The sequence below is a fragment of the Hyperoodon ampullatus genome, assembly GCF_949752795.1.
Source record: "Hyperoodon ampullatus genome assembly, chromosome: 19".
NCBI classification, from domain to species: domain Eukaryota; kingdom Metazoa; phylum Chordata; class Mammalia; order Artiodactyla; family Ziphiidae; genus Hyperoodon; species Hyperoodon ampullatus.
In genome coordinates, this window is record NC_136932.1 from 43,004,479 (window position 1) to 43,028,773 (window position 24,295).

Here is a 24,295-nt window from a genome sequence, read left to right on the forward strand (position 1 = left end):
CCCAGGGAAGGGAGGGGGGGACCACCGCGGGAGTGGGAGACCGGGTAGGCCAGGGCTGTCTCAGCCCTCTGACTCCAGAGGGAGGGAAAGGTTAGCCCTGGGGCTAGTGCCACTTGTGCAAAATGAGGAACTTCACATTATCAGTCCCGGGGCGGGCGGGGGCGGGGGCGGGGGGCCCTCCGGCCGGCTCAGTCCCCTCCCCGCTCCCCAACTCTGCCCGACGCTCCGACCCCAGCGGGGAGATTCACAGTGAGAATGGGTGTGGTCGCAAGGGCCGGAGGTAGGGCTGGGACCGCCCCAACAGTGACACCCCTTCCCCCAAGAGCAGCACGGAGCCGGGGGAGGGGGCCAACGAACCACAGGAAGAGGCGGAGAAGGGCCGGGGGTCTCCTTTGGTCAAAGCTGATATCAAAAATATAAATCTCCCTTCCCCCATCCCACCCCCGTCCCGGGGTTTTCTCCCCACCCCCACCCCCACCCCCGGGCTAAGGCACAAAGCAGTGAGGCCAGGTGGGGCCGCCGCCCCTGCGGCGACGCTGCCGCAGCTACTACAGTCGTCGGGCGCGGTGTGCCTGCCTGCTGGTGGCCGCCGCCGCCGCTGCCTAGGGGCGCGGGCCGGGGCCACGCGGCGGCAAGACCGCTCTAGGTCGGGGAGAAACGGTCGATGGTCCGGCCGTCGGGGCCGGCGGCCAGGTGCGCTCCCTGGCTCAGCACCTCGGCCGCCTTGTCGGGGCTGAGGCCCAGCTCCGCAGTGAACTTGGCCAACGGGTAGAGGCTCTCGAGCGCCACCTTGGGGTCGTGCAGGAAGTGCGTGGTCTGGGCCAGCAGCTCGGCCGCAGCCGCCTTGTCCTGCTGCTTCAGGCTCAGCTGTTCAGCCGTGAGGCGCGCCACAGCAAAGACGCCCTCGGGGAAGTCGAGCTTGCCCTTGCCATCGGGGCCGGGGACGCCGGGGAGGCCCCCCAGCCCCGCCAGCGCCCCGGCCGCGCCGGCCGCGCCACCCACGGCGTGCATCTTCATGTGGCTGATGAGGTTGCGTTGCTGGGCGAACTTGCCGCCGCACACCTGGCACTCGTAGGGCTTCTCGCCCGAGTGGATGCGCATGTGCTCGGTGAGGCGGTACTGGCGCGTGAAGCGCATGCCGCACGCGTCGCACGCGAAGGGCTTGAGGCCCAGGTGGCTGCGCATGTGGCGCGTCATGGTCCCGCGCTGCGTGAACTTCTTCCCGCAGATGGTGCACGGATAGGGCCGGGTCAGCCAGTGCGTCTTCTCGTGCTGCCGCAGCGTGGCCGGGTCCTTGTAGCTCTTGTCGCACGACGCGCAGCGGTACGGCCGCAGCAGCTCGCCCAGGCCCCCCGGAGCCCCAGCGACCTTGTCCCCACCGCCTCCAAAAGGGGGCCCGAGGCCGGCGGCCCCTGCAGCCACCTCAGCCGCCTCGGCCCTGCCATACAGCGCCTCCTCCTCCTCCACGTGCGCCTCCACGTGCGCGTTCAGCTGCTCCGAGCTGGGGAAGCCCTTTCCGCACGGGATGCACACGTACAGGTTGTCGCCGAAGCTCTCGGGCTCGCCATAGGCCAGGTGCGGGCACGGGTAGCCCTCGAGGTGGCCGCCGGGCGGGCTGGGGTCCTCGCTGCTGCCCGTCTCCTCGCTGCTGCTCTTGTAGTCGTCGCCGTCGCCGCCCGCGCCAGGCCCGTCCAAGCTGCCCGGGTAGCGCGGCGGCGGCGCCAGGCCGAGCGGAGGACCCCCGGGCGAGGCGGCCGGGTCCCCGCCTCGCTCCTCGCATCGTTCGCTGGGGGAGCCGCGCTCGCGGCCCAGCTCGTCGCCGTAGCTTCCCAGGCCTGGCTCGTGCTTCATCCAGCGGTAGAGGAGGCTGGGCCCGTCGGGGCGGCCGGGGGGCTCGGGTCCCGGGCTGCCGCCGCCGCCGCCGCCGCGGAACGGGTCCGGAGGCGGTCCGGCCTCCTCCAGCTTCTGGAAGGGCAGCGGCGGCAGGGGCGGCAGGGCGAGCGGTGGCTCCTTGTAGGCTGCGGGGCCGGCGCTGGGAGGGCTGTCTGGGCGCGGGGGCAGCTCGCGCTCGCCCGGCGGCCGCTCGGGAGGCGCGGAGCCCGGCGGGCTTTTCTTGGACAGGTCCAGGCCGCAGAGCGGGGAGCAGCGGCGCTCCGGGGCGCAGAGCGCGGCGGCCGGGCCGGGGCCCGAGGCGTACAGCTCGGCGCAGTGCGTGTTCACTGCGGCCTCGGGGCCCGACGGCGCCTCGGCGGTGGGCGGCGGCGGAGGCCCGGCCGGGGACGAGTAGCAGGCCTGGATGACGGGCGTGGCAGCCCGCAGGCCCCGGCCCGGCCTCCCGTAGGGTGCGTAGCCGCCGCCGCCGCCGCCGCCGCCCCGCAGGTGGCAGTACTTGCCGTGGCGCTTGAGGCGTTTCTTGCACAGCGCCACGAGGTCGGGGATCTGCAGGTAGCTGGCGGCAGCCAGCACGGCGCCCAGGCTCGGCTCGGCCCCCGGGGCCACGGCCGCCGCCGCCGCCGCCTCCGCACCATCAGCCAGGCGGCCGGTGTAGATGAAGTCCAGCACCAGACGGAACACGGCCGGGCTCACCATGTCATGGTCCAGGTTGAGCAGGTTGTCATGCACCACCAGGGACTTGAGGTAGGCGCTGCTGGCCGCCAGCACGTTCTTGTGTGCGCGGAAGAGGGCGTTCTGCACCACGATGATCACGTCGCACAAGAAGCCCTTGGTGCGCTGGTTGTTGAGCTGCAGCAGCAGCTGCCTCGAGTGGCCGGGCGCCTCCATCGTGTCCAGCATCGTCTGCCCAGCACAATCTCCTGCGGGGACACACACCAGCCGGGTCTGAGCTGCACCGAGCCCTCGCTGCCTGCACCCAGTCCGGCGCTTCTCCCCTCCACTTCCCCTTCCCCTCAGCTGGGCAGGGGCATTGAGCACCGCGGCCTGGGCACTGGCGGAGGATCCGCGGCCTCCAAGAGTGGGAGCCTGGGCCGGCCGGCCTGGACCAAAAGAAGGAGCCGAGACTGGCTGGCGGAGAGGAGGCCAGGCTGGCCTGCACCCCCAGGCCCGATACCGCCGGGCTCACCGCCTGGGTTCTGGGGGCTTCCAAGGAGAAAACTGTTCGGGCGAAGCGACCCTTTCGGAAAGTTACCCGATTTGAGGAAAATGTCCGCTGCAGGAAAAGTCATTCAGGGCTGAGAAGTTTGCCCAAGTGGGATACAAGGGAGCCGAGTAAAAAAGCGCCTCCCGCCTCGAGAGAAGTTGCCCCAGTTGGGGGAAGAGGTCCGGAGGAGGGGAGCGCGGTGCCCGCCGTGGCGCCGCCCTGGCCGGGGGCTGTCAGGCCCTCAGTTGAGGCCCGGGCGGCGGCCGTGGCGCGGGAAGCGGAGGCAGCGGCTGCCGTGGCGGGCAGAGCACGAAGGCCGGCCCGGCGCGGGGAGGGCGTTATATCGGGGCAGGAGGCTGAGGCAGGAAGCAGGTGGGGGGGAGGGGGGAGCCACGCAGCTCCCAAGGGAGGGAGGGGGCAGCGCCCCGGGCGGGCACCGCGCACAGCCGGCTTCGGCCCTGACCCCGGCCTGCGCCCCACCCGCGTCCCGGCCCCGGCCTCGGCCTCCGCTCTGCATTCGCGGGCCCGGCGCCTCCCTCCCCAGCTCCCCTCGGCCCCTTCTCCACGGGACCTCTGCCGCCCCAAACTTGGGGAAAAGTTTCCCAACTTCAGACAGGCCGGGAGGAGCGCACCAGCCGCAGTCCCTCGGCTCCCAGCTTTTCCTCTCGGCCCCCAATTTCGGCAGCCAGGCGGCCGCCGGGCCTGAACCGAGCCCTGAGCTCCCCGGCCGTCCGCTCGCCCGCCCGACCCTATTCCCCGCCTGGCCCACAGGGCCTCGCGGCCCGTTACCTGCGGCCGCAGCCCGGCCGGGCTTCCCTCCCCGTGGCGGTGGCAGCTCCTAGTCGGCGCCCCACCCGCCCCGCTGCCAGGCGCCGCGCTGTGCCAGGGAGGGCAGCGCCCCTGCCAGCCCCGCCCGCCAGCTCCCCTTCCCTTCCCCTCGCTTCTCTAGCCCATGTGCGGGCAGAGCCGGCCCCGGGCCGCTGACCCTGCCGTGAACCCGGCGCAGAGAAGCGGCCCGGCAGTCCTGAGTCCTCTAGGGGCGACACCCGGAGCCCTAAACGCCAGCCGCGTTGGGGCTCCCGCGCCAGAGGATGCGCCCGAGGCGGCCAGCGCGCGAGGACCGGGCTGTTCGGGTCCCCTGTCCCTCCCGGTCCCCACCCCTAGAACCTACCTGGGGGGCATGTCGGAAGCCCCGGGCCCGGCTGCCGGCGGATCCAGGGGGGACGTGGCTGCGTTGCCCTCCGCCCGCCGGGCCCCCGGTCGGTCTGTCCTGCTGGTCCGTCCTCCCCGCGTCCTGGTCGCGTCTCAGCCCCGCCGCGCTTTCCGCACACTCTTATCTGGAGCGGCCCGGGCCGGCGGGCGCTGCTGCAGCTATGGCGCCACCTCGCGGCCGTGAGGGACTTTGCGCGACACAGCCACAGCCTCCTTCCTGCGCACCTGGGCCGGAGGCGCCCAGATGCGGAGCTGGACTCAGGAGGGGGGCCTATTGGCAGATTCAGCCTCCCAGATGTGCCCACCTGGAGGTCCCAGCCTCGGACTTGCGAGCCCCACAGACCCCGGAGTTTTGAGCTGAATGCTCCCCTGTACATATTTCTAAATTCTCACATTGCCCCAGTTCGGTTAAGTCCTGCCCGCAAGGAGGGGACAGTAGATGGTGGGAGAGAGGTTTTGGAAATCCTAAGGAAGAAGAAGATAGACAAGATCTTAGGGGACCCTCCTTAGATATTCCTGGTTGAGACTGTCCATTTGTAACCCCCCAACACACCCACCCTCACTTAGCCACATGGGATAGGTATGCACAGAATAAACCCGTTTGCACCCAGACCCTCTCCAGGCATTGACACCCGCTGGCGCTCATGTTTGCACAGACACACACCTGCCCCCTTCCGGAGTCCAAGATCTGGCTTTCTGGCGTACTCAGGGGACTGTCATGTAGGGCCCTCCATGACCTGGGCAGAGGTGGTACCCAAACAGCCCACCCTGAACTTGCAGGCCTCTGGAGGGACCCCAGGATATGCGACTGGGAATGGCTGGACAGCGCCTCTTGGGGGTCCCGCAGAAGCGACCCAAGCCCCCAGATTCCCCGTGTGAGCCGTTTTGAGGGACGACCCGCTTGAACGACCTCGTCTCCAAAACCACGGACCCGAGAGAAAAGTCACAGGACGGCCTGCAGCCCGGGATGCCCCGCAAGGTCCTGCACCCCACGTGAAGGCCGGGTTCTTGCAGGTGACGCCCCTTCTGGGAGGGAGGGCACCCCGCACTAGAGCGCGGGCGTTCGCACAGCTAACTCCGGAAGTGTCCCCGAGCCGCCCCGGCACATCAGGCCTGCAGCCAGCGCCTGTGTGGCTGAGTGGGCCTCCGCAGCCCACGCTCCGCCTCTTCCCCGCACCTTCTGACCCCCGCCCACATGGGGGGGGGGGGGTGGGAGTGGGTCCCCAAGAACGCCTGCAGTTTCTGATTGGCTGCGCCTCCCTCAGCCGCCGAGCGCGAGAGGCTGGGGCGCAGAGTTACCATAGTAACCGATGAGGTTCGCCCATATCGCGTCTCTCCGAGGCCTTGGAGAGCTTAGCAACCGTGCAGGGCCGCTGGGCGGTGGGGGCCGCGCTCGCCGCCCACCCACCCCCAACCCCTCCGCCCGCCCCGCGCTCCATCCTTCGCCCCCACGCCCGCGCCAGAAGTAGTGGCTGAGTCACTCATTGAGGGGCCGCCGGCGCGGCCACTCGCGGTCCCTGACAGACACCAAGGTCTCGGGCGCCCCCCAGAGGCTCCCTTTCCTCAGCAGGGGACTTCATGGCCTCGGGGCCAGGAGGCGGCTCCTGGTCCCCAGAGGTTCTTCTGACTCCCACTGCTTCCCGAGTCCGCCCTCACCCTGTTTCCACTCCGTGTTCTGGGTCCATCTTATCCCAGTCCTCTTCTCCGTCTCCCCCGCCCCTGCCCCAGAGTCCTCGCTAAGGAAGTAGTGAGGTTCCAAGAATGAAAATGAGCTGACAGCCTCCAGGGAAGGTGGACCTCAACATCTTGGCGGAGAGATGTGCTGTGTGCTGAGGTGGAAACATGTATGGAGTGCTGGGGGGAGGTGGGAAGACACCTGAGCAGTGCTCTTAGATCTGGGCTTTGATGGATGAACAGGAGTTCTCCCCCCAGGCAGGAAGGTGTTCCTGGAGAAGAGAACCAGTGGGACAAACGCTGGGGGCAAAAAAAAAAAAAAAAAAAAAAAAAAGGCGGGGTGGGGGGGAACTCTAGGAGGCCAGATCCCAAAGGGTATGCAGGACCTCTTTGACCCCATTTCTGCTGTAATCTGTTATCCCCTTGATGGGGCCAGATCCTAGCTCCACAAGGATCCACCCAGCCCTGTCTCTGTGCAGTGGGAGGAGCGCACCAGCCGCAGTCCCTGTGCCCACTATTTTTGCTTTTCTTCAAGTCTCCCCAGATTCCCACTTCCCCACCCCTATTCTCACACTGTCCTTACATCTGTATGGGAGGGTCTGACAGACCTGCCCCCAGCATAGCTGCCCTCCTGTGGACTTCACTCTTCCTCAATCTTTGACCTTTCCCTCCCTCCCTAGTTCCACCTGCTTTGGCCTGGCACTGTCCCCTCCCCACCCTAATCCAGCTCCTCTCTCTGGACACACTCCCCTCCCCCACTGATGGAGCTAGGTTGGGCCAGGATCATTCATTTCCCTGACCCCGTCCAGGAGAAGTTTGCCTCACATTGCATGGACTCTTCCTGTCAATTCTGATCTCCAGGAACTCTAAGTCCTCCAGGAAGTGGTCTCTTCCCTCCTACCCCCAGAGACTCTTCTCTGCTAAGCTGCCAATGTCCCTCATTCCACAAATGGGTCCTAAACGCGGTTTGCTGAGTGTCAGGCTCTGAAACTGGCATTGTGGACCAGTCCTCCTCCCCTCCAGTTGCTGAGGCTTCGTCTTCCTCTCTCTCCCTTCTCCTGCCACCTTTCCCCCACCTCCCCCGTAGAGGACCCTCTTGCTCATTTCTGGGGAGTCCAAGCCACCCTCCTCAACTTTTCTGCCTTCCCTCGCGTCTCCAGCTCCCGTCTGGTACCTGGACTCCCACTGAGCCTTTCCTTCCAGGCCCAGCCTCCTCCTACAAAGCCTTCCAGACCCCTGGACTCCCCCACTCCTCTTCCCTCATGTCCCTGACACCACAGCTCTAGATGCTGCCAGAGGCCCCTCTGAGGGTCCAGCTTCCTCTCCTGCCCCCTACCGCCCAAGGGTGACGACACCGCAGTGGCCTTGTGGGGTATAACGCCGCCGCGGGGCATCCTGTGACGTCACTGAGCCGTCGGGTCCAGGAACTGAGGAGTGGGAGTGGGGGCTACTGGGTGAGGGCCTTGGAAGGCCGGGCGAGGGTGGGGTTGCGCCCCCAGGTGTCCCAGAGTGAATACATCTGTAATGGACCCGTCCCCCCTCCCCGCACTGTCCTCTCGCGGGCCCCCAGCCCGCAGTTCCGGAAAGTTAACCCCTTGTAGACCGGTACAGGGGGCGCGGGCTCCCCTCCCCGTTCCTGCTTCCGTGCGCCCTCCTCCCCCTCCCAGCTCCCCGTCGCCTCGGTCCCCACCCCCCCACCCCATCCCCCCACCCCCCACCCCGCCTCGCCACTATAAATAGCCCCTCTTCCCGTTTCCTAAATTCCCTGCTGACGTCGGCAGCGCGTCAGTGTGTAGGAGCCGCGGCCGCATGAATGAGCCGCCGCACGAGTACTATGCGCGCCTATAAAAGCCGCCGCGCCAGCCCGGCTGCGGGAGGCGAGCGGGCGCGGACGCAATACAGCCGACAGGTAAGCGAGACTGACCGACCAACGGGCGACAGATGGACCGATGCACGGACACGGACTGGAGGGCAAGGAGGAGGCCGACAGGCTGCAGGTTAGAGGGGCCCCTAAGGGGTGGGGTTAGGGACAGGGTGGAGGGGACGATGGTCCACTCGCAACTGCTGGAGCCGGAGCCGGAGGCGTACGCAGAACCCTGTGCAGCACCTGCCTGCGCCCGGATGGAGACGCAGCCACTTCGGAGGAGCGTCGATCAGAGGACGGACCTCAGAGTCCCTGCGGCTCTTCCTGGAGCTCCTGCGCCATCCTCCCAAGAAAGTGGGACGAAGGTGCCGGCGCCCCAGGAGATGCACCCCCTCCTCTCCTCCCCGCAGAGCGGTGACTCAGCCTCGCTGCCCCCGGTCGGCTGAGCTGGGGTGCCGGCGAGAGACAGACGCCCACCTACCCGCCGACCTGGCCGCGGCTTTCTCGGGACCCCTCCCCTCATTCAGCCGGGGGCGCCCCTCCCCGTCCCGTCGAGCTGGTCCCTCGGCGCCCCCAACTTCCCGCCTCTGCAGGAGGAGCTGTCCTCTCAGGACCAGGCGGGGGCGGGGCCTCAGCCGGACTGCCCCGCCCCCATCGCCCTCCCCCTCCCCGCAGCCGGAAGTGCCTCTCTGCAGGGACATCTTTGACGTCACAGGGTGTTGACGTCAAGGGCCACGTGCCTGTCCGCAAGCGCTGGGTCAGAGAAGGGCTGGAGATGCGGGGGAGGAGGAGCAGCAGCGCCCCCAGCTGCGGGCGACGGAGCCACCCTGCCCGGGCAGCGCGCCGGCACCTTGGCTCTAGACTGCTTACTGCCCGGGCCGCCCTCAGTAACAGTCTCCAGTCACGGCCACCGACGCCTGGCCCCGCCCCAGGACCGCGGACCCGGCCACCTGCCGCGCCCCCGGCCCCTCTGTCCCCGAGGGTCCCTCAGCCCCGAGCTCGCTGCCCGCGCCGCCGCTGTCCGCGGTGCTGATCCGGCGCGGGCACCGCCATCGAGCCGTCCCGTCCCCAGTCCCCAAGGGCTACTGAGGGGCTGCCGGCCTACACGCACATCTCATAGCCCCAGAAGTCCAGCGCCCGGCCCCTGCCGCGAGCGCCGTCCCCCGCCCGCGCCGCCGCCGTCCCCCCACTCCGCGGTCCTGACGTCAGCCAAACTGGAGCTGCCGTGGTGCCGTCAGCAGCGCGCGCCCCGCCCCCGCGTCTCCAGGGCAACCGTGGCTTTCGATTGTTACTGTGGGAACCGGAGGTAACAGTCTACAGCCATGGTCGCCCCGCAGCACGCCCACGCGCCGCGCCGCGCAGCGCACAGCCGGGGCCGGGATGGGGGAGGCTCGGAGCAGGAGGAAGCGGAGGCGGCGAGTCGAGAGCCCATGTGTCTGCGGGGGTGGCGGGAGGTGAGGCACAGGGAGGCGGGCTACTCCGGAGCTGGGCATCCACCAAGGCAGAGAAAGAAGCGCGGTCTGCGGAGTATGCCTGACCGTCCCCCTCAATGGCCGTCCTGTCCTCCTAGCCGAGGTACTGCACCCAGGGGATTGTGAGAGAAGGGGTAGTTCTGGGATTTGTGTTCTTTTTAACTCCTTGGTGGGAGGGAGGCTGCTAGGACCTGGAAAAATGTTTGCATCCTGGGGACCGAAGTAGGTAGACGGAGGAAAGTTTTCCTGAATGCGCCACGACCTCATTCTTCCAGGAACCCCTAGCTGAGTAGGCAGAGGGCAAAGGGTAAACCTTGAACCCATGTCCTGATGGAGTCACAGCCTTCCCTCACTCCTCTTCCCTCTCTTTTTCCCTCTGGGTCTTGAACGATAAGAAGGGTTCCCCAACCCTCAGGAAGCCATAAAACTTGTAAAGTTAACCAGTCCTTAAACCGTTGTCTGAACATACCAGCATCCTCACCTCAGTCCATCTCTGGATGCTGTATTCCAGTTTTAGACAATGTCTCAAATTAACCCAAAAGAGGGAGAGTAAATATCGGAGGAGCTGAAGTCCTCTTGGGCCAGTGAAGTGTAAGCAATGACCTCTTCAAAAACATTCTGCATGTCACCTGCCACCACCATCATCACCCACGGGCTGACTGTTGGATATTGGGTTCAGGACCTCCCAAGGGACAGTGTTGGGAATGGTTAATGCAGCCCAGCCCTGCCACCCATTAATCCAATTTTTCTCTACCTCTCCATAGCCCCTCCTTTTCTAAACTACTTCTAAGGCAGCTGGTGCTGGTTTCACAGCTAATCAACACCCACACATTGTCTTCTTCCCACCCAAGGACACTGAGGTCTTGGATTAAAATGCACCTGATTCTGGCATCCGGTGGACATCTGTGGGCAGACTGTAGTGTGTGCACATGGGAGTAGTGCACTGGGAAGCAGGCGGTCCAACCTGGCATCACCATCAACTGGTTGTTAAGGGGCCATGTTGTTTCTGAGCCTTCCGTAAATTGAGATAATAATCCCTCGTTTCTGGCAGGCCTGTTGTGAGGACCAAATAAGATCACGTAAGTAAAAATCTTTGCAAACAGCAGAAAGCTATTTCGATCTTAAGTATTTTCTTAGGCTACTATGTCCTTGTAAGGGGGTGGTGGTGGTGGGAGACCCCAGCTCTGGGCACTTAGAATGAACAGGGGAGGGGGACACATTCCTCTGAGCAGAAGCTCTAGGACTGGGACTATTGAGAGTTCTTTGCTTAGGGACTCTCTCTCCCAAGAGCTTTAGGAACTAAGGTGAAGTGAGAGGTAGAAAAGAGAAATGGTAGGGATGTTTTGAAAAGAAGAGACAAAGTCTTTTGCAGTCTGAACCCATCTGAAGGTGGTCAGAGAGGGGAAAAAACCAAAGGACTGACTGTACAATGTTAGAGTTTTTTAGTATCTTGAAAATCACTTAGGGCACCGCACCGCCAACCTATTTTATGGATTAGGAAGGTGAGGCCCACGCAGGTCATACTGTCCCAGAGTAGTGAGTGGTGGCCTCTCTGCTCATCTTCTGTGAAGCAGCAGAGAAAGCAATGACTAGAAAAGGTCAAGAATGGGAGTTCTTGGATCTGAATCCAACTTTGGGTAAGTTACTTAGCCTCTCTGTGCCTCTTTCCTCAGTTGTAAAATTAGGTTAATAACAGTATCTACCTTATGAAGTTGTGACATTAAACTAGCTAACTAAAGCTTCTGCTTAGCACGTCTGGCATAGTTAGCACTCAATAAATTATATTCCTCTTCCTATCCTCTAGACCTCATTTTCCTTAGTTGAAAATGTTAGATCAATGATTCTTAACAGAGCTTCTTCCCTCTCCCTAGTGGAGTGCATGAGAATCACATGGGGGGGCTTTTTAAAATTACACATATTTACCAGAGACTTACACTCTACTCTCTAAGGCGGTGGCTTTCAAGTATTTCATTGCATGAGAATGACCAGGATGGTTTGTCAAAATGCAGATTCCTGGGTCCCAGTAGCTCTGGAGTTGGCCCCAGGAATCCAAGGTTTAACATGATCCTGATGCAAATGGTCCATGGAATCTGTGTGGAGGGTGGGAGGAATAACCCCTTAAGATTCCCCATTGTTCCTGGAGGGCATGATGGGAGAGGACATATCTCAGTTGTTGGGAATCAGTGGACCACATGATCTGTCTCCTTTTAGGTCAGGCATTTTGATTCCCAGGGGAATTTTTATCTCCTCACTTCTGCTCCACCGGACACTGCTCTGGTCTTCACCTTCACCCTTCCAACTTTAAGCCCTGCCTTAAAATTTATTCCCCAAATGTCTTTCCCTCTCTCCTTTACTCCTTCCAATAATCCCAAATAGCAGCAGCTGTGGTATGCAGGTTGGCCTCATTTTCACCGCTTGGGGCCTTGCTGTGTGATTGCCACGAAGGCATGTGAGCCCTTAGTTGCGGACCTACTCACTGCTTTCCATTCTGAACTGCTTATTTCCAGAGAAGCCAGGAATCTGAATTTGTGTGAAATTCCAAAATTTTTAAGTATCATAATCCCAACTTTTTCTAAAATTCTATGGGCCAAAGCCAACAAACAGGTCTATAGGAGTAATTCAGTCCATTTCAGAGTCTCTTCCTTTTGCCAAGGAAGGGATCTCCCTTTAAAACAACCAAAAACAAAACAAAAAAAACCCCAAGAACAAGGCAGTAGCAGACTGTACCAAGAGAGAACTTTCTCCCCAACCCCACTTTCTGCTGTAAAGGTTCCAGACTCAGTAAACTGGGTCTGTCTGGGCAGGTAACTCTTTTTAAAAAAATCTTGGACAGCTGCTGTCCGTTGTGAAGAACTCAGAATTTCAGGTGATTTCAGACTATTTGTCTTGTCGTCTCAGGATGGGCTAGAGTATTTGTGCTACAATCTCCTAATCTCAATTCCTGCTCAATTACTAAACTACTTGGGGCAGCCATGCTTGAGGGCCAGATAGGGCCTGTTGCGAACTTCCAGAAAAGGAACAAGCTGGTCAGTCTGCAGAGGCAGGGCAGGCTGGGGATGAAGGCCCTGGAAGTGGGGGAAATGGCTGAAGTGAGCAGTCTTTAGAGTGTATAGGAAAAACACCACTTTCAAACCAGATGAGCTGCTTAGGTCTTGGCTGCAATCTCTACAGAGTAGCATCAATCTCAAACGCTGCAAACAGGGTCAAGTTTGGAAGAAGGTTACTTCTGTGCTATCTTTGGCTTCCATCAAGGTCTAAGGTCTAGCACCATCCCACCCTTCAAGCTCATAGTTCGGAGGGGTAAGACTGTTATGGTGGAGAAAGCAGAGAACATATGAAGCCAGGTTTTGACAGGCCAACACACAACTCTTAGGGATCAGGATGGAGGAAGCCAAAACTCAGTATGGCCCAGGCAGAGCCCTGCCAATTGATCTCTTCCCCAAACTTCTCAGATGTAAATTCTTCCCTGCTTCAGGGAGGCCTCCTTTCTTTCAGGTTGGGACTTAAAGACTTTCACCAGTAATGTGTAAGTGTTTACGTGCATACATGCATGAGCTTGTCCTGGGGGTTCATAACTGGAAACACCTCCCTGCTTGGTGCTGCCCTGGAGGCTGTGTGGATGGCCAGGAATCCACTTTTATTTTTTTTTAATAAAATGAGTTTTGCTGTGTATACCAGGGAAACGATGCTCAAAATCCAAATCACCACTTTATTTTGTACCAGTCACAGTGCTGGCAGTCTCTGCTTTTCGTGTTACTCTCCACTCATCCAGGGCTCCACTGACCTTTCTTATATTTGAATATCAGATGCCATGGTCAAAGTCCATTAGGCCTCCTAATCCTCTTTTTCTTGAGTGCAGAGCTGGGCTTATATAATTTGAGTCTTAAGTATTGATATTTGTCTCTTGAGATCACAGTAGGGGAAAGAAGGGGAGGACAGGGATTATAGAGGCTGCATCAAGATCATGTGTCCCCATTAGGGGATGGGGAGTGGAGAGGGAACGCAGAGGCAAAGGCATTTGTTGATCTGTCACTCTGCAAACTGGTCCAAGAACTGGAGGTAGGCCTGGCGCTGGGCTGCGGCTGCCGGAATGAAGTGGCCACCAGAGTGGGTGAGGGCGGTGGCTCCAGGGAATCGGCTACACAGTTGCATACTCTCCTGAGAGGGGATGACGCGGTCGGTGTCCCCAAAAACATGGAGGGAAGGCAGTGACAAGGGGCCCTGCAGGATGGCTTCCTTGGGGCCAAGGCCCCGGGGACAGAAACCAGATACCAGGATGATAAACCGGGGCAAAGGGAAGCGGGGATCGCCGGCTTGGCCAAGGGCACACACAAGGGCTGCTAGCGCGGCCCCCTGGCTGAAACCAAGGATCCCATCGAAAGGCCCCAGCTTGCTCAGTGCCTGTGCCACCGTTCCCAGGGCTTCCTCCAGACCTCTGCACACCGTGGGCTCTTCCAGTGCCGAGAAAACGTCTGTCTCCTGTTTGGAAAACCACCAGCCTCGAGGTTGCTCCTCCGGAGGGCAGGGCCCTACAGCGATGAGGGGGAGAGTTCAGAGTTAGGACGAGGGGAAATCCAGGGGGAAAGAAATGAGAAAGGGAGTGAGGGAAAGAGAGGAGGCTGAGGAGAGAAGAAAGTCTGGGGAAAATGAGGCGGGGAACAGACTGACCTGGAGAGGAGACAAGGTGGAAGTCTGGGAGGGCCAGGCTGGAATTTGAGCGAGGGGCTGGGGTGGGAGGGATGGAGGGCATAGGCAGAATGAGGTGGGAGGGTGGCAGGAATGAGGGGAGGGACAGGGTGGCTGTGTGCAGGCAGGCGTTACGGGGACAAGGCAAGACAGAGAAGACTCTGAGCGCATTTCCGGGCAGGGCTCATCTCACCGGGGTGTGGCCCGGCGCCCTCAGGGCCCGCTGTGTCCGCGACCAGGTGCGGGCCGCTGAGGCACACGAGCTCTGCGCGACCCCGCAGCGCCTTCCGCAGCGCTCCAGTCTTCTCGCGGAAGCCCCGCTCGCTCTGCCGAAAACCGGCCAGACACAAGACTCGCAGAGGCGGAGACGTAGCCATAATTTTGGGCAAGCGCAAGGAACCGGAAGCGGCTTTTCCCCCGAGCGGAAGTTGAACATAAGGGGGCGGGACCCAATGCCGGCACCACCCTGGAGGCGGGCCTCAGAGAGAATGGGCGTTGCCATGACAACGGAGAGAGGGTGCGGCCCGGCCAGAGCTGGGGCTGATACCTGGGACCAAGGAGCGTTTCAGGGAGCGAGCGGCGCGACCTCCTCGTCTCTGCAGCTGCAAGCCTCGCAAGCCACGGCTGGAAAGGGGCGCGCGGGCCTCTCCTGAACCTGAGGTGGCCGACTTTGGTCACGGCCTCGCTTCCGCGACGTTCCCCACCCCGCTGACACGCACTTCCCGTAGCGGCCGCAGGGCGGCGGGCTCGGCTCGCGTCACCAAGGAGGCGGCCAATGTCTGGCCGCGCCCAAGCCTCTCCGCCCTCCTTGAGGTTCCTTCCTACCTTCCCCAGCGCCGGCCGGCCCGGGTGCTGGAGCAGCCGGTCCTGCCCGTGGTTCACGGTCCACGGCCCCAAGGAGCTGCCGGCGTAGAAGTCCATAGGGTAGGGCTGCTGCCAGGGAATGTCCCTCAGGGCCACTGCCGCCTAGAGGAGAAACACCGGACAGTAACATCTGCCAACATTTTTCTACGCAGGATTATTTAATTCTGCCCTCACGACGGCCTACGAAGGTCCTACTATATCCCTATAGCACAGAGAGGAAACGTGAGGTTCAGAGAGGTGAAGGGACTTCCAAGGCCACACAGCTAGGAAGTGGCTCAGCTGTAACTAAGTGCTGCCCACCCACCCACAGAACTAGGAGCAAAGCCCACTCTCTCCCAGGGATTTTCAAAACGTGGTGTTACCTCATAGGGTGTGAGCAGCGGCTTGGGGAAGGCTGTGCCCCAGTCAATGGAGAGGCGTGGACATGCCACCTGCACCCACCTGGGAGGGGAAGTCACGTCAGATCAAAGGGGGGGCCCCCCTGTTCCTGGGCAGCATGCTGAAGAACATGGCTGTGTCCCCAACACAGCCAATGCATGCTTACTATTCTAAAGTAAAGACTGTCACCTACTACTGTTTAGAATAACACTATGGGGACTTCCCTGGTGGCACAGTGGTTAAGAATCCGCCTGCCAATGCAGGGGACACGGGTTCGAGCCCTGGTCCAGGAAGATCCCACATGCTGCGGAGCAGCTAAGCCTGTGCGCCACAACTACTGAGCCTGCACTGTAGCGCCCGCGAGCCACAACTACTGAAGCCTGCGTGCCTAGAGCCCATGCTCCGCAACGAGAAGCCACCGCACCGCGACGAAGAGTAGCCCCCGTTCGCCGCGACTAGAAAAAGCCCATGCCAAGCAACGAAGACCCAACACAGCCAAAAATAAATACATTTATTTAAAAAATAAAGAATAACACTATGGTGTTGCTTGTTTTCTCCTGTTTCCTCCACTGACTATGAACTTTCTGAAGGGAGGGCCTGGGCAGCTCATTTGCAATATTATCCCCAGAATCAAATTTAGTGCCTGGTACAGAGCAGGTGCCACCCACCCCTCCAACTCATCTCACGCAGAATGACTATGATGCTGCCGTTGCCTGTGAGCCCCCAAGCCAGACACAGTAGGGCAGACCCACAGCCAAGGGTAGTCCCTGCTGGACGGGTGCTCTGTTAACACTAAAATTTCATGATCATGGAAGCACCGACTCCAGCCTTCAACAGGTGCTGGGAAGGACCCAGACTCTAAGCTTTTTTAGTCAGTCATAGCTAGACAGGAAAGGTGGGGAAACGTACACATCCACCTCAGGAAGAAGGCTAAGCTTGCTGGGGAAGATCTCAGAGAGCAGCAGCCTCACGAAGGGAAGTCCCAAGGCTCGGAGCCGAGATTCCAGGTGCTGTTGGGAGACAGAGGCAGAGCTGGGGTCCCCACGATCAAGCAGCCAAAGCTAAATCCCTTAGGCTACTGATTTTCCCAGCTCGGTTCCCAGTTAGTCCTCTTTTCCAGAGGCCATCCTGAGCCCTCTGACCTCCAGAATCTTGGGACTGCCCTGGCGGCCCAAAGTGCCCAGGATGAGACCCCAGGATTTAGCTGAGCGGGCAGTGGCTATGGCTTCTTGGCGGTTGGCCTGCATGCGCTGGTAGTCATAGTGCTCTCTGGACAGGACTTTGCTGTACGGGTCGTATCTGGAAAAGAAGCTGTCATGGTCACAGTGACAGCCACTTACGGGATTTGTGCTATATACACAGCTCCCCGACTGGGCCCCTTGGTCTCCTGAACCCTCAGGCTCCATGCAGGCAATTAAGAACAGAGGCAAGAGCAGAGATTGTCGTTGGGAAGATCAGTTCCACAACTCGAGCAGGCAGGAGTGGGAGAGGGGTCTAGGATCCAGGTGTGATTCCAGGGGATGGGTAGGTGCTGTGCAGCAGCAGCCCTTCTCCTGATACCCAGATTCAGAACCCAAGTGCCTCAGATCCTTAGGGCCGGGGGCTGTTAAGTGGCCAAGGGATGAGGAAGTTTGGGCTGATGGAGGGTTTCAGTGGCAGAGAACCCCACCCCCTTCCCAGCTGGTCAGCCCAGCTCAGTCCATACCGATAAGCGGGGACATTGGGGTTGGCAATCATGACAGACTCCAGATGGAAGCGGCCATCTCCAAGATATCTGCAGGGGGGAGAAAGGGGACGGTAAGTGTGGGGTGGGGCACCAGAAGCAGGCACTGGCTCGGAGGTCCAGAGGACTGAGTTCTTGGCTATGCTGCTGACTGTGTATGTGAACTGGGACAAAGCATCATTTCATACACACCAGCCCCCTCACCTCACCCCACCCCACCCCACCCCACCCGCCCTGTTTTTTGTTTTTGTTTTGGCTGTATTGGGTCTTTGTTGCCGCGTGCCGGCTTTCTCTAGTTGCGGTGAGTGGGGTCTACTCTTCGTTGTGGTGCACGGGCTTCTCATTGAGCTGGCTTCTCTTGTTGTGGCTCGCGGGCTCTAGGCATGTGGGCTTCAGTAGTTGCGGCGCACGGGCTTAGATGCTCCGCCCCATGTGGGATCTTCCTGGACCTGGGATGGAACCCGTGTCCCCTGCGTTGGCAGGCGGATTCTTAACCACTGCACCACCAGGGGAGACCCCGTCCTGGTTTTTTCACACGTGAAATAAGTTTGAATTGGATGACCATTAAGGCCCCTCTAGCTAGGTAATGCAGAATCTAAGAACTGCACCTCTCCCCACCCCGACCTTCTGGGGGAAGAGTAAAGGGACAGCCAAGACCACGGTAAGGCTCTAGATCTAGATCCTAACTTGGAGGTGGAGGGACAGATTCTCCCTCACCTAGCTCAATATAGATGTGGGAAGTAGTGTTCAGGGTGTCATCTATGCCATAAATGAGCTTTCAGGGTATATACTGGCTACTCTCTGCCCAAACTAGCTCTTGGGTCCAGTTACTGAGTTGTAATAACAGCCACTGTTTACTGGGCTTGTGCCTTCCGTGTACCAGGCCTGGGCTAAACACCCAGTGAATGTATGACTTCACTCAGTCCTATCAGGTAACCCTCCAAGCTGCTACCTATAGTATCCCCATTCCACAGAAGATACAAGCGAGGCTCAGGGATGTTAAGAAGCTTGCCCAAAGTCCCACAGCTATTAAGCAGTACATCTGGGATTTGATTCCAGGCTTACCCATCAGGCTGTACCAAGCATGCCTAGGAGATGCTGTCCCTAACAGTACCTTCCCAGACCATGGAGAGGCCAGAGCATGGAAGACAATCTGCATGGCAGCTCCTTCTGTCTTGGAGATCACACCAAATTTGGATGAGTGGCCAACACTCAGTGTCCCTCCTTCCAACACACACCATGACGCCCCCAGGGGTAGGCGTCTATGAGCTCAGAGTTATGCAGGCACAGGCACAGGGGGAATGCCCCCCAGGGAGCAGGGCTACCAGGTCTGGGCTGGGGAAGGCCCTGATGTGGGCCTGCTAGGGGCAGGGATGTGCTGTGTGGGTGCAGCAAGGCTTAAGGGAGCAGCCTCAGCAGCCCCAGAGGTGGGGCTGAGTCAGAGGAGCGCCCCTCCCTCCTTCCCTGCCATTAGCTGGGAATGGGGCTCCCCTACCCAGTCTTAGCCGGGGGAGCTGTCGGCTCTGGGGCTGGCTGCGTTCACACAACATTAAGCATTTCCATTACCTAAAATAATTAGGCAGCAGGAGACATGCTGCTCCTGCTTGTTAGCTGTCCGGATGCTAAATTAATAGGGCTGCAGCCTGGGCGTGCCCATCCATCTTCTCCAATTATAGTCCCACCATTTCTAGCCCACCCTCATCCCCCCAACAGGCCCTGATTCCTGCTCCACCCTGGGCATAGCCTTCTGGATGTTGGACAGAGCACTGGAGAGGGAGACAGGAAACCTGAAACCCTATTTGGTCCCCATCTTGCAAGGTGACCTTGAGCGAATGGCTAAGGAGCTTTAGACTCAGTTCCCTTTCCTGGATGATGAACCTCAGCTCCCTCCTAGGGTACATTTCTTGTGTCTCTATGACTGACACCCCATTTTTCACTTACACAACAGCCTCCACCTCCTTGGGTAGACGGGGGGACGTGCAGCCCAGGATCTCCCCAGGGGACAGGGGCTTGCACTGTGGGACACTCACACGATACTCAGCTTTCAGCTCTTGGGCAGCTGCCTGTAGGGATAATGAGGGAAGGGAAGCAAGTGGATGGGGAAGGAGAGGCAGGGCCATAGGACCAGCCTGGAGCTCCTGCCATGGGGATCCAGGAAGAGCCTGGAGACTGGCCACTGTCTGCCCACTTACCTGCAAAGTTGACACAAACTGAATGGTGCTGACCAGCGCAAGGGCACTGGCTGGGGGAAAGGTGAGGCGGATAGAGTCCAGTAGGTGGGTAGTGTCTATCCGGATGTCCACAAAGACATACAGTACCCGGAAGTCTTGGGCCGAGGTGTCCATGGGAACTGGGAGGAGGGAAGAGTTCAGGAGACTGTTCTGGAAGGCAGGAGGGGCCGAGGTTTCTGAGTAGCCAGGACCAGTGGCTTTAGCCTGAGGGTTAGAGGGAGGGGCTGGGGGAGGTGGGGAGGGTGTTGTCACGGGTCTTTTAGAAGCTCCATCTCTGTCACTCGGCTGGGGGCGCAGCCTGCTCTACCACCAACAGCCTTTCAAACACCCGCATCTGGGACGGCAGCATGGTTTCCAAGGCAACCAAATCCAAAGGAAAGATTCACCTGCAGTGCAGGAAGGCCAAGGCCATCCCAGAAACCGGGAGGGACCTTGTGCATACAAGCAGGACAAGGCACTGTGATGGGGATGAGCATGCAGTCCCACCTCCCTGCCAGGGTCTGGGTGTCCTGGTCTGCCGTACCCAGGCAGCTGTGGCCATAGTGCACCAGGAAGTCAGCTCCCAGGGCCCTTGCGGTAAAGTCATCCACACAGCAAGCCCCGTAGGTCACATCACCCATCACCAGCACTTCGGCCTCCGTGAACCTGTCGGGGTGGGGAACAATGGGACAGTGACACAAGGAGGTAGCAGAGAACCTAACTGTGGAGGTATCTCAGGGCCCAGCTCCACTCTCCCTACCTCTCCCAATCCCTTGGGTTGGCAACTGCCACTTCTGCCAACAGAGTAGGTGGGGCCCAGCTGCTACCTCCCCCAGGCCTGGCAGCAGCTCCTGGAACCGTAGCTCTGTAGCAACCTTATTCCTCTGCCCAGGCTCAGACTGCAAGAGGGACCCCCAACCCTCAGCCTGGCATACAGGGGGTCAAACACAGACCTCCGCCGCCCCAACTCCTCCCACCCAGAGCAATGAGCATGCACACAGGGGTGAAGACACCCACTCCCACACCCTGGCACCGTGACGTGTGTGTGGGCACGCGTGTGGGGATACACATAGCCTCCCCATCGCCCAGACCCCCTGCTACCTCCCCACCCTTAGTCAGGGCCCTCTGTGCCCGGGATGGGGGGACCCGTGGACAGCTCCTCCGCAGCACATGGCGCCACCCACACACCTCATGCGTCAGGAAGAGTGGGCTCTGGCCAGCACACTGCCATGGGATCTGCTGCCAGGCCTGAATCACTGGGGGATGGGTGGCTGGGGAAGACCCCACTCTCCCTGAACTCACCACAGGAATGGGGCCAGAGGACTAGCTCTTCCCTGAGACCCACCCCTGGGGCATGGAGTCTGGCTCAGTGTCAGGGGGTCTCCCCATTCCTCTCCTGGGGGTGTGGTCCGAAAAGCTGAGCTGCTGCCAGGCAGCTCCCCCACCTCCCCAAATCAGGCTGTGCACAGAAGTAGATAATTCAGCTCCTTAGAATGCAGCCCAGGCGTCTGAGTCAGCCAGAGCACTTAATTTTTTATAGATTAAAATGTATGCAAATTGGCCCGAGCCCCAGAGAGCATCCCCAAGGGGCAAGAGGGTGGGAGCCGGGAAGTGAGTCTGTGGCTGCGGGGATGAGGAGCAGGGTGGGGGTAGGGCGGCAGCAGGGAAGTGGGAGGTTCCCATCACGAGGTGACCTCCCCTTTCTTCTTTCGCCCTCCCTGTTCCTGTGCTGGTTCCAAATGGCTGAGCACCGCCCCCCCCCCCAAGGATGGCTCACTGTGTTGAAGAAACTCAGATGAGGGAGGGAGAGGAACTGAATACCATCTCCAATGCGCTTCTCCCTCTGCCAAGCCCCTCCTGCCTCACTCCTCCAAATGTGCCAGAGAAAAAGTTTCCCCCAAGCCAGACCCCATGCTGACCACCCAGCCCACTGCAGGGTCAACTCTGAGGACTCTTAGCTTCTTCCTCAGGCTCCACCACCTGCTGCGGGCCCACCTTTGAAGATACTGGAATTGACTCATTTCTCCCTCCCAATTTCTTTTAGGGAAGGGGAGAGTTATAGAGACAAGCAGGGATTGCAGCAGGCTAGGAGTTTAGTTTGGGGGTTTTCCCTTGGTGTGTGTATGGCTGTGGGAAGGAACACGGTAAGGCAGAGGTCCAGAAGGAAAAAATGATGCCAACAGGCAGAGCTGTAATGGACACGGGGAAGGTCTTGGTTCAGCTTCGTCAGTGGCCCAAGGCTCACCTTTCCAAAATATCCACAATGGTACAGGCGAAGAGGAGGAGGCCTTCAGGCATTTGTAAGGCCACTGCAAGACAGAGCAGAGACGTGAGCAGAAGGCTGGGAAGAGACTGGGATGGGGACACTGCCCCTGGCTCGGCCAGGCAACCTCTCCTCCCCCACCCCCGCTCAAAGCTTATGGGCTCACCCTTCTTGGCCTGGGCCTGTTGGATCCTCCAGATGGTCTTGGGAATCTCAAAGTTATAGTTGGAAGGCAGGACTTGAATGGCTGCCTGCAGCTGGGGATTGTTCAGGATCTCAGGGGGTATCTGATTGGCCAAGCGGCCCCGAGGGGCTCGACCTAGGACGAATGCAAGGCCTGAGTTGGTTGGTGCCTGGCCTAAACCACAGCCAGACCTGAGTGAGCTGTTAACACCACCCAAGTTTAAGGCCCAGATCCTAGATGCCAAGGGGATTGGCCCAGCCTTCTTCCCCACTGAGTTCATCCTGAAGCTGGAAAGACAACCCATTAAGCTAGGAGGAAATCTGTATAATTAATTTCCATGTTATGAAATTATTGGGAATCAAGGACTTGAGTGTGTGGCTCAGCTCTTACCTCAGGAGAGTAAGCTGACACTAGGGGACTCAACTGAGAGGCAAATGAAAAAAAAGTTCACACAACCGCTCCTTGATAGAGAACAATCCTGAGGAAACCCCAAGAGCCCAGCCAGCCCAACCAGTCTCGGAAAACGTCCCTCTCCCCCCAGCCCCTGAGAACACCTTGAAGTTCTGAGATCCTAGATATGAGATCTATAAGCAAACTGTTGTTAAGTACTAATTTAAAAGACTGCCTTCCTTACTTGAGTCCCACTGACTATGTCTACACTGGTTAATTCCTGCACTCTTCCCTCTCCTCATTCAAAAGGGAAATAAACACCATACATTTAACTGACTTAACAAATTCCTCAGTTCCATCATTCTACCCCACTTCCCACCCCAGGAAGGATGGAAAGAATACACTCTAGTCAGGACTGTGGGCAAACAGGTAAGGACAGAAAAGTGACCTTGCCCTTTAGGGGCTAGTAGTCTAGTGGCGGCAAATGCAGGTACACAAATAATTACAAACCCCTGATTAAAGGAGAAGAAACATTGTAGCCCTTTACGAAGGCTGCAGCCCTTCATCTGCATCCTACTCCCCACAATTCAGTTTAGCCCAACCCTGGTCTCCCTTTAGGCACCAGACAGTTTGGGAATGTGACAAGGAGAGAAATGATTTATTCAGCGAATATTTATTGAGCCTGTACTATTTGCCAGAACTTCTGCCAGGGATCCTGCCAGACCTGACACTTCAGCCTCTGTGGTGGTGGTGATGGTGCAGTGGAGAACTAGAATGGCAGGCTTGGGACCCTAAGTCCAGATTTGAATGTTACCACTGCTATGGTACTTGTTCAGATGTTTCAAAGGCCATGAAACACAAGCCTGCGTCTCTGGGCCCGCCCCTCTCAGAAGCTCCTCTGGCAGAGGCCCAAGCCCTTTGTGGTTGTTGGAGTGTGGGAGCTGCTAGTCGTAGCAGCTCGATTTGTCCCAAGGGCCAGTAGGCGCTTCCTTATCATTTGGCTGTAACCTTCTGTTTACGTCAGCATTCCTCGGTAGACTGTGAGATCCCTGAGGGCAGGGCTGCAGTCCAGTCCCTGCACCTAGCACAGGCCTGGCACTCAGCGGGCGCTCAATAAGCGCCAGGTGAATGAAACCTTGTGCATCTTTCCTGAAGCATTCCCCGAAGGCACACTTGTGGAATGCCCGGGGCAACGCGCCTGGCTCCTTCCCTCCCCGTCGGGTACGTCTTATCCGTGAGTCTTCAGGCGTCTGTCTGCCCGCCAAGGCAGGGGGTGGGTAGCGTTTCCGACTTAAGGACTACAAGCTCCTAGGAGGGGCTGCTCCCGATCGTGCCCTAAGGCTGCAAAAGAAAGACCTGTCGTCCTGGGCTCCAGCGACAGCCGCCCAGAGCGAGCGACGGCAAGGCCTTCCGGGTCTGGAGGAGAAACGCGCCGCCGCCATTAAAGGGTCCTGTCCCTGACTTGGGGGCCCTACCCCGAGATGCGAGGTCCGGAGGCCGCAGCCTTATAGCACCCACCTCTGCCCGGGCCGTTTCGGCTGCCGGACTCTGTGGCCTCGGCCGCAACCAGCGCCGCCATCACCAGCTGGCCCACGTTGGGACCAAAAAGACAGCGCTAGAAGAACGAGGAGAGCGCAGACAGTGCGATCGATCGCCGATCGGCCAGCGAGGGGCGGGGATTTGCGGGGCGGGGACCGTGAAGCAGAAAGATAGGGGTGGGGCTAGAGTGGGTTCCCAGGTCAGCCGGGAAGGTCGAGACTCTCGGGAGCCCCTGGTGGTCCCCGGCTACAGCGGTTGCGTTCTCCCGGCGACCCTGTCCCCTCCTCCCCTTCCGGGCAGCTTGAACCTGGTTCTCCCCGACAAGTGCCCTCCTATTTGCCGACTCCCTACCCCAGTTCTGAGGGCGGAGTCTTGTAAATGGCGACACCACAGGGTCCTCCTTCAGCTCCCCTCACTCTCTCCCCTCCTGATAAGACCTGGATGCCTATGGGTGGGGCCGCATTCCCTGCCTCAGAGGACCCCATTGCTCGGACAGGACAGAACTCAGCACCCACCGAGCCAGTTCCAAGTTGAGTCTTGGTGCTGGTTTCCGGAGCGCTGGGTTGCCCTTACACCTTTAGAACCGACAGTGTGGAAGGTTCACCTGTGATAAACTGTTACCAGGGGAAGGCCCCCAGCCTGAAGGTGCTTTCCTGGCAGAGTGGGGAAGTCTAAGGACTCGACTGCCTAAACCTTCGGGATTCTGGCCAACGTTTGTCCTGCCTAGGCTGCCCCTCAG

General features: G+C 59.7%; 3 protein-coding genes across 4 annotated transcripts; all 3 read right to left on the minus strand.

The window, feature by feature from the left end:
- Positions 1–642: 642 nt before the first annotated feature.
- Positions 643–4,686, minus strand: HIC1 (HIC ZBTB transcriptional repressor 1; the record flags this gene model as incomplete). 2 transcript variants are annotated; one of them, XM_079726043.1, is made up of 2 exons in its annotated part: positions 643–2,813; positions 4,269–4,686. In XM_079726043.1, the coding sequence occupies 2 exons, from the start codon at positions 4,684–4,686 to the stop codon at positions 643–645; spliced, it is 2,589 nt and encodes an 862-aa protein (XP_079582169.1). The 2 variants fall into 2 exon arrangements, with proteins under 2 accessions (XP_079582169.1, XP_079582170.1); XM_079726044.1 differs by lacking the exon at positions 4,269–4,686 and adding an exon at positions 3,146–3,182.
- Positions 4,687–13,008: 8,322 nt separating this feature from the next.
- Positions 13,009–14,397, minus strand: OVCA2 (OVCA2 serine hydrolase domain containing). The gene is made up of 2 exons (XM_079726279.1): positions 14,199–14,397; positions 13,009–13,848 (listed from the first exon to the last, which is right to left on the minus strand). Exons 1-2 carry the CDS (start codon positions 14,380–14,382, stop codon positions 13,349–13,351), a joined length of 684 nt encoding a protein of 227 aa, XP_079582405.1. The 5' UTR covers positions 14,383–14,397; the 3' UTR covers positions 13,009–13,348.
- Positions 13,795–23,611, minus strand: DPH1 (diphthamide biosynthesis 1). Its single transcript, XM_079726278.1, has 13 exons — positions 23,536–23,611; positions 21,610–21,762; positions 21,426–21,489; positions 19,725–19,846; positions 19,163–19,320; positions 18,912–19,033; positions 16,953–17,021; positions 16,390–16,546; positions 16,157–16,257; positions 15,232–15,310; positions 14,831–14,971; positions 14,553–14,660; positions 13,795–13,848 (listed from the first exon to the last, which is right to left on the minus strand). Exons 1-12 carry the CDS (start codon positions 23,594–23,596, stop codon positions 14,571–14,573), a joined length of 1,317 nt encoding a protein of 438 aa, XP_079582404.1. The 5' UTR covers positions 23,597–23,611; the 3' UTR covers positions 13,795–13,848; positions 14,553–14,570.
- Positions 23,612–24,295: the final 684 nt, after the last annotated feature.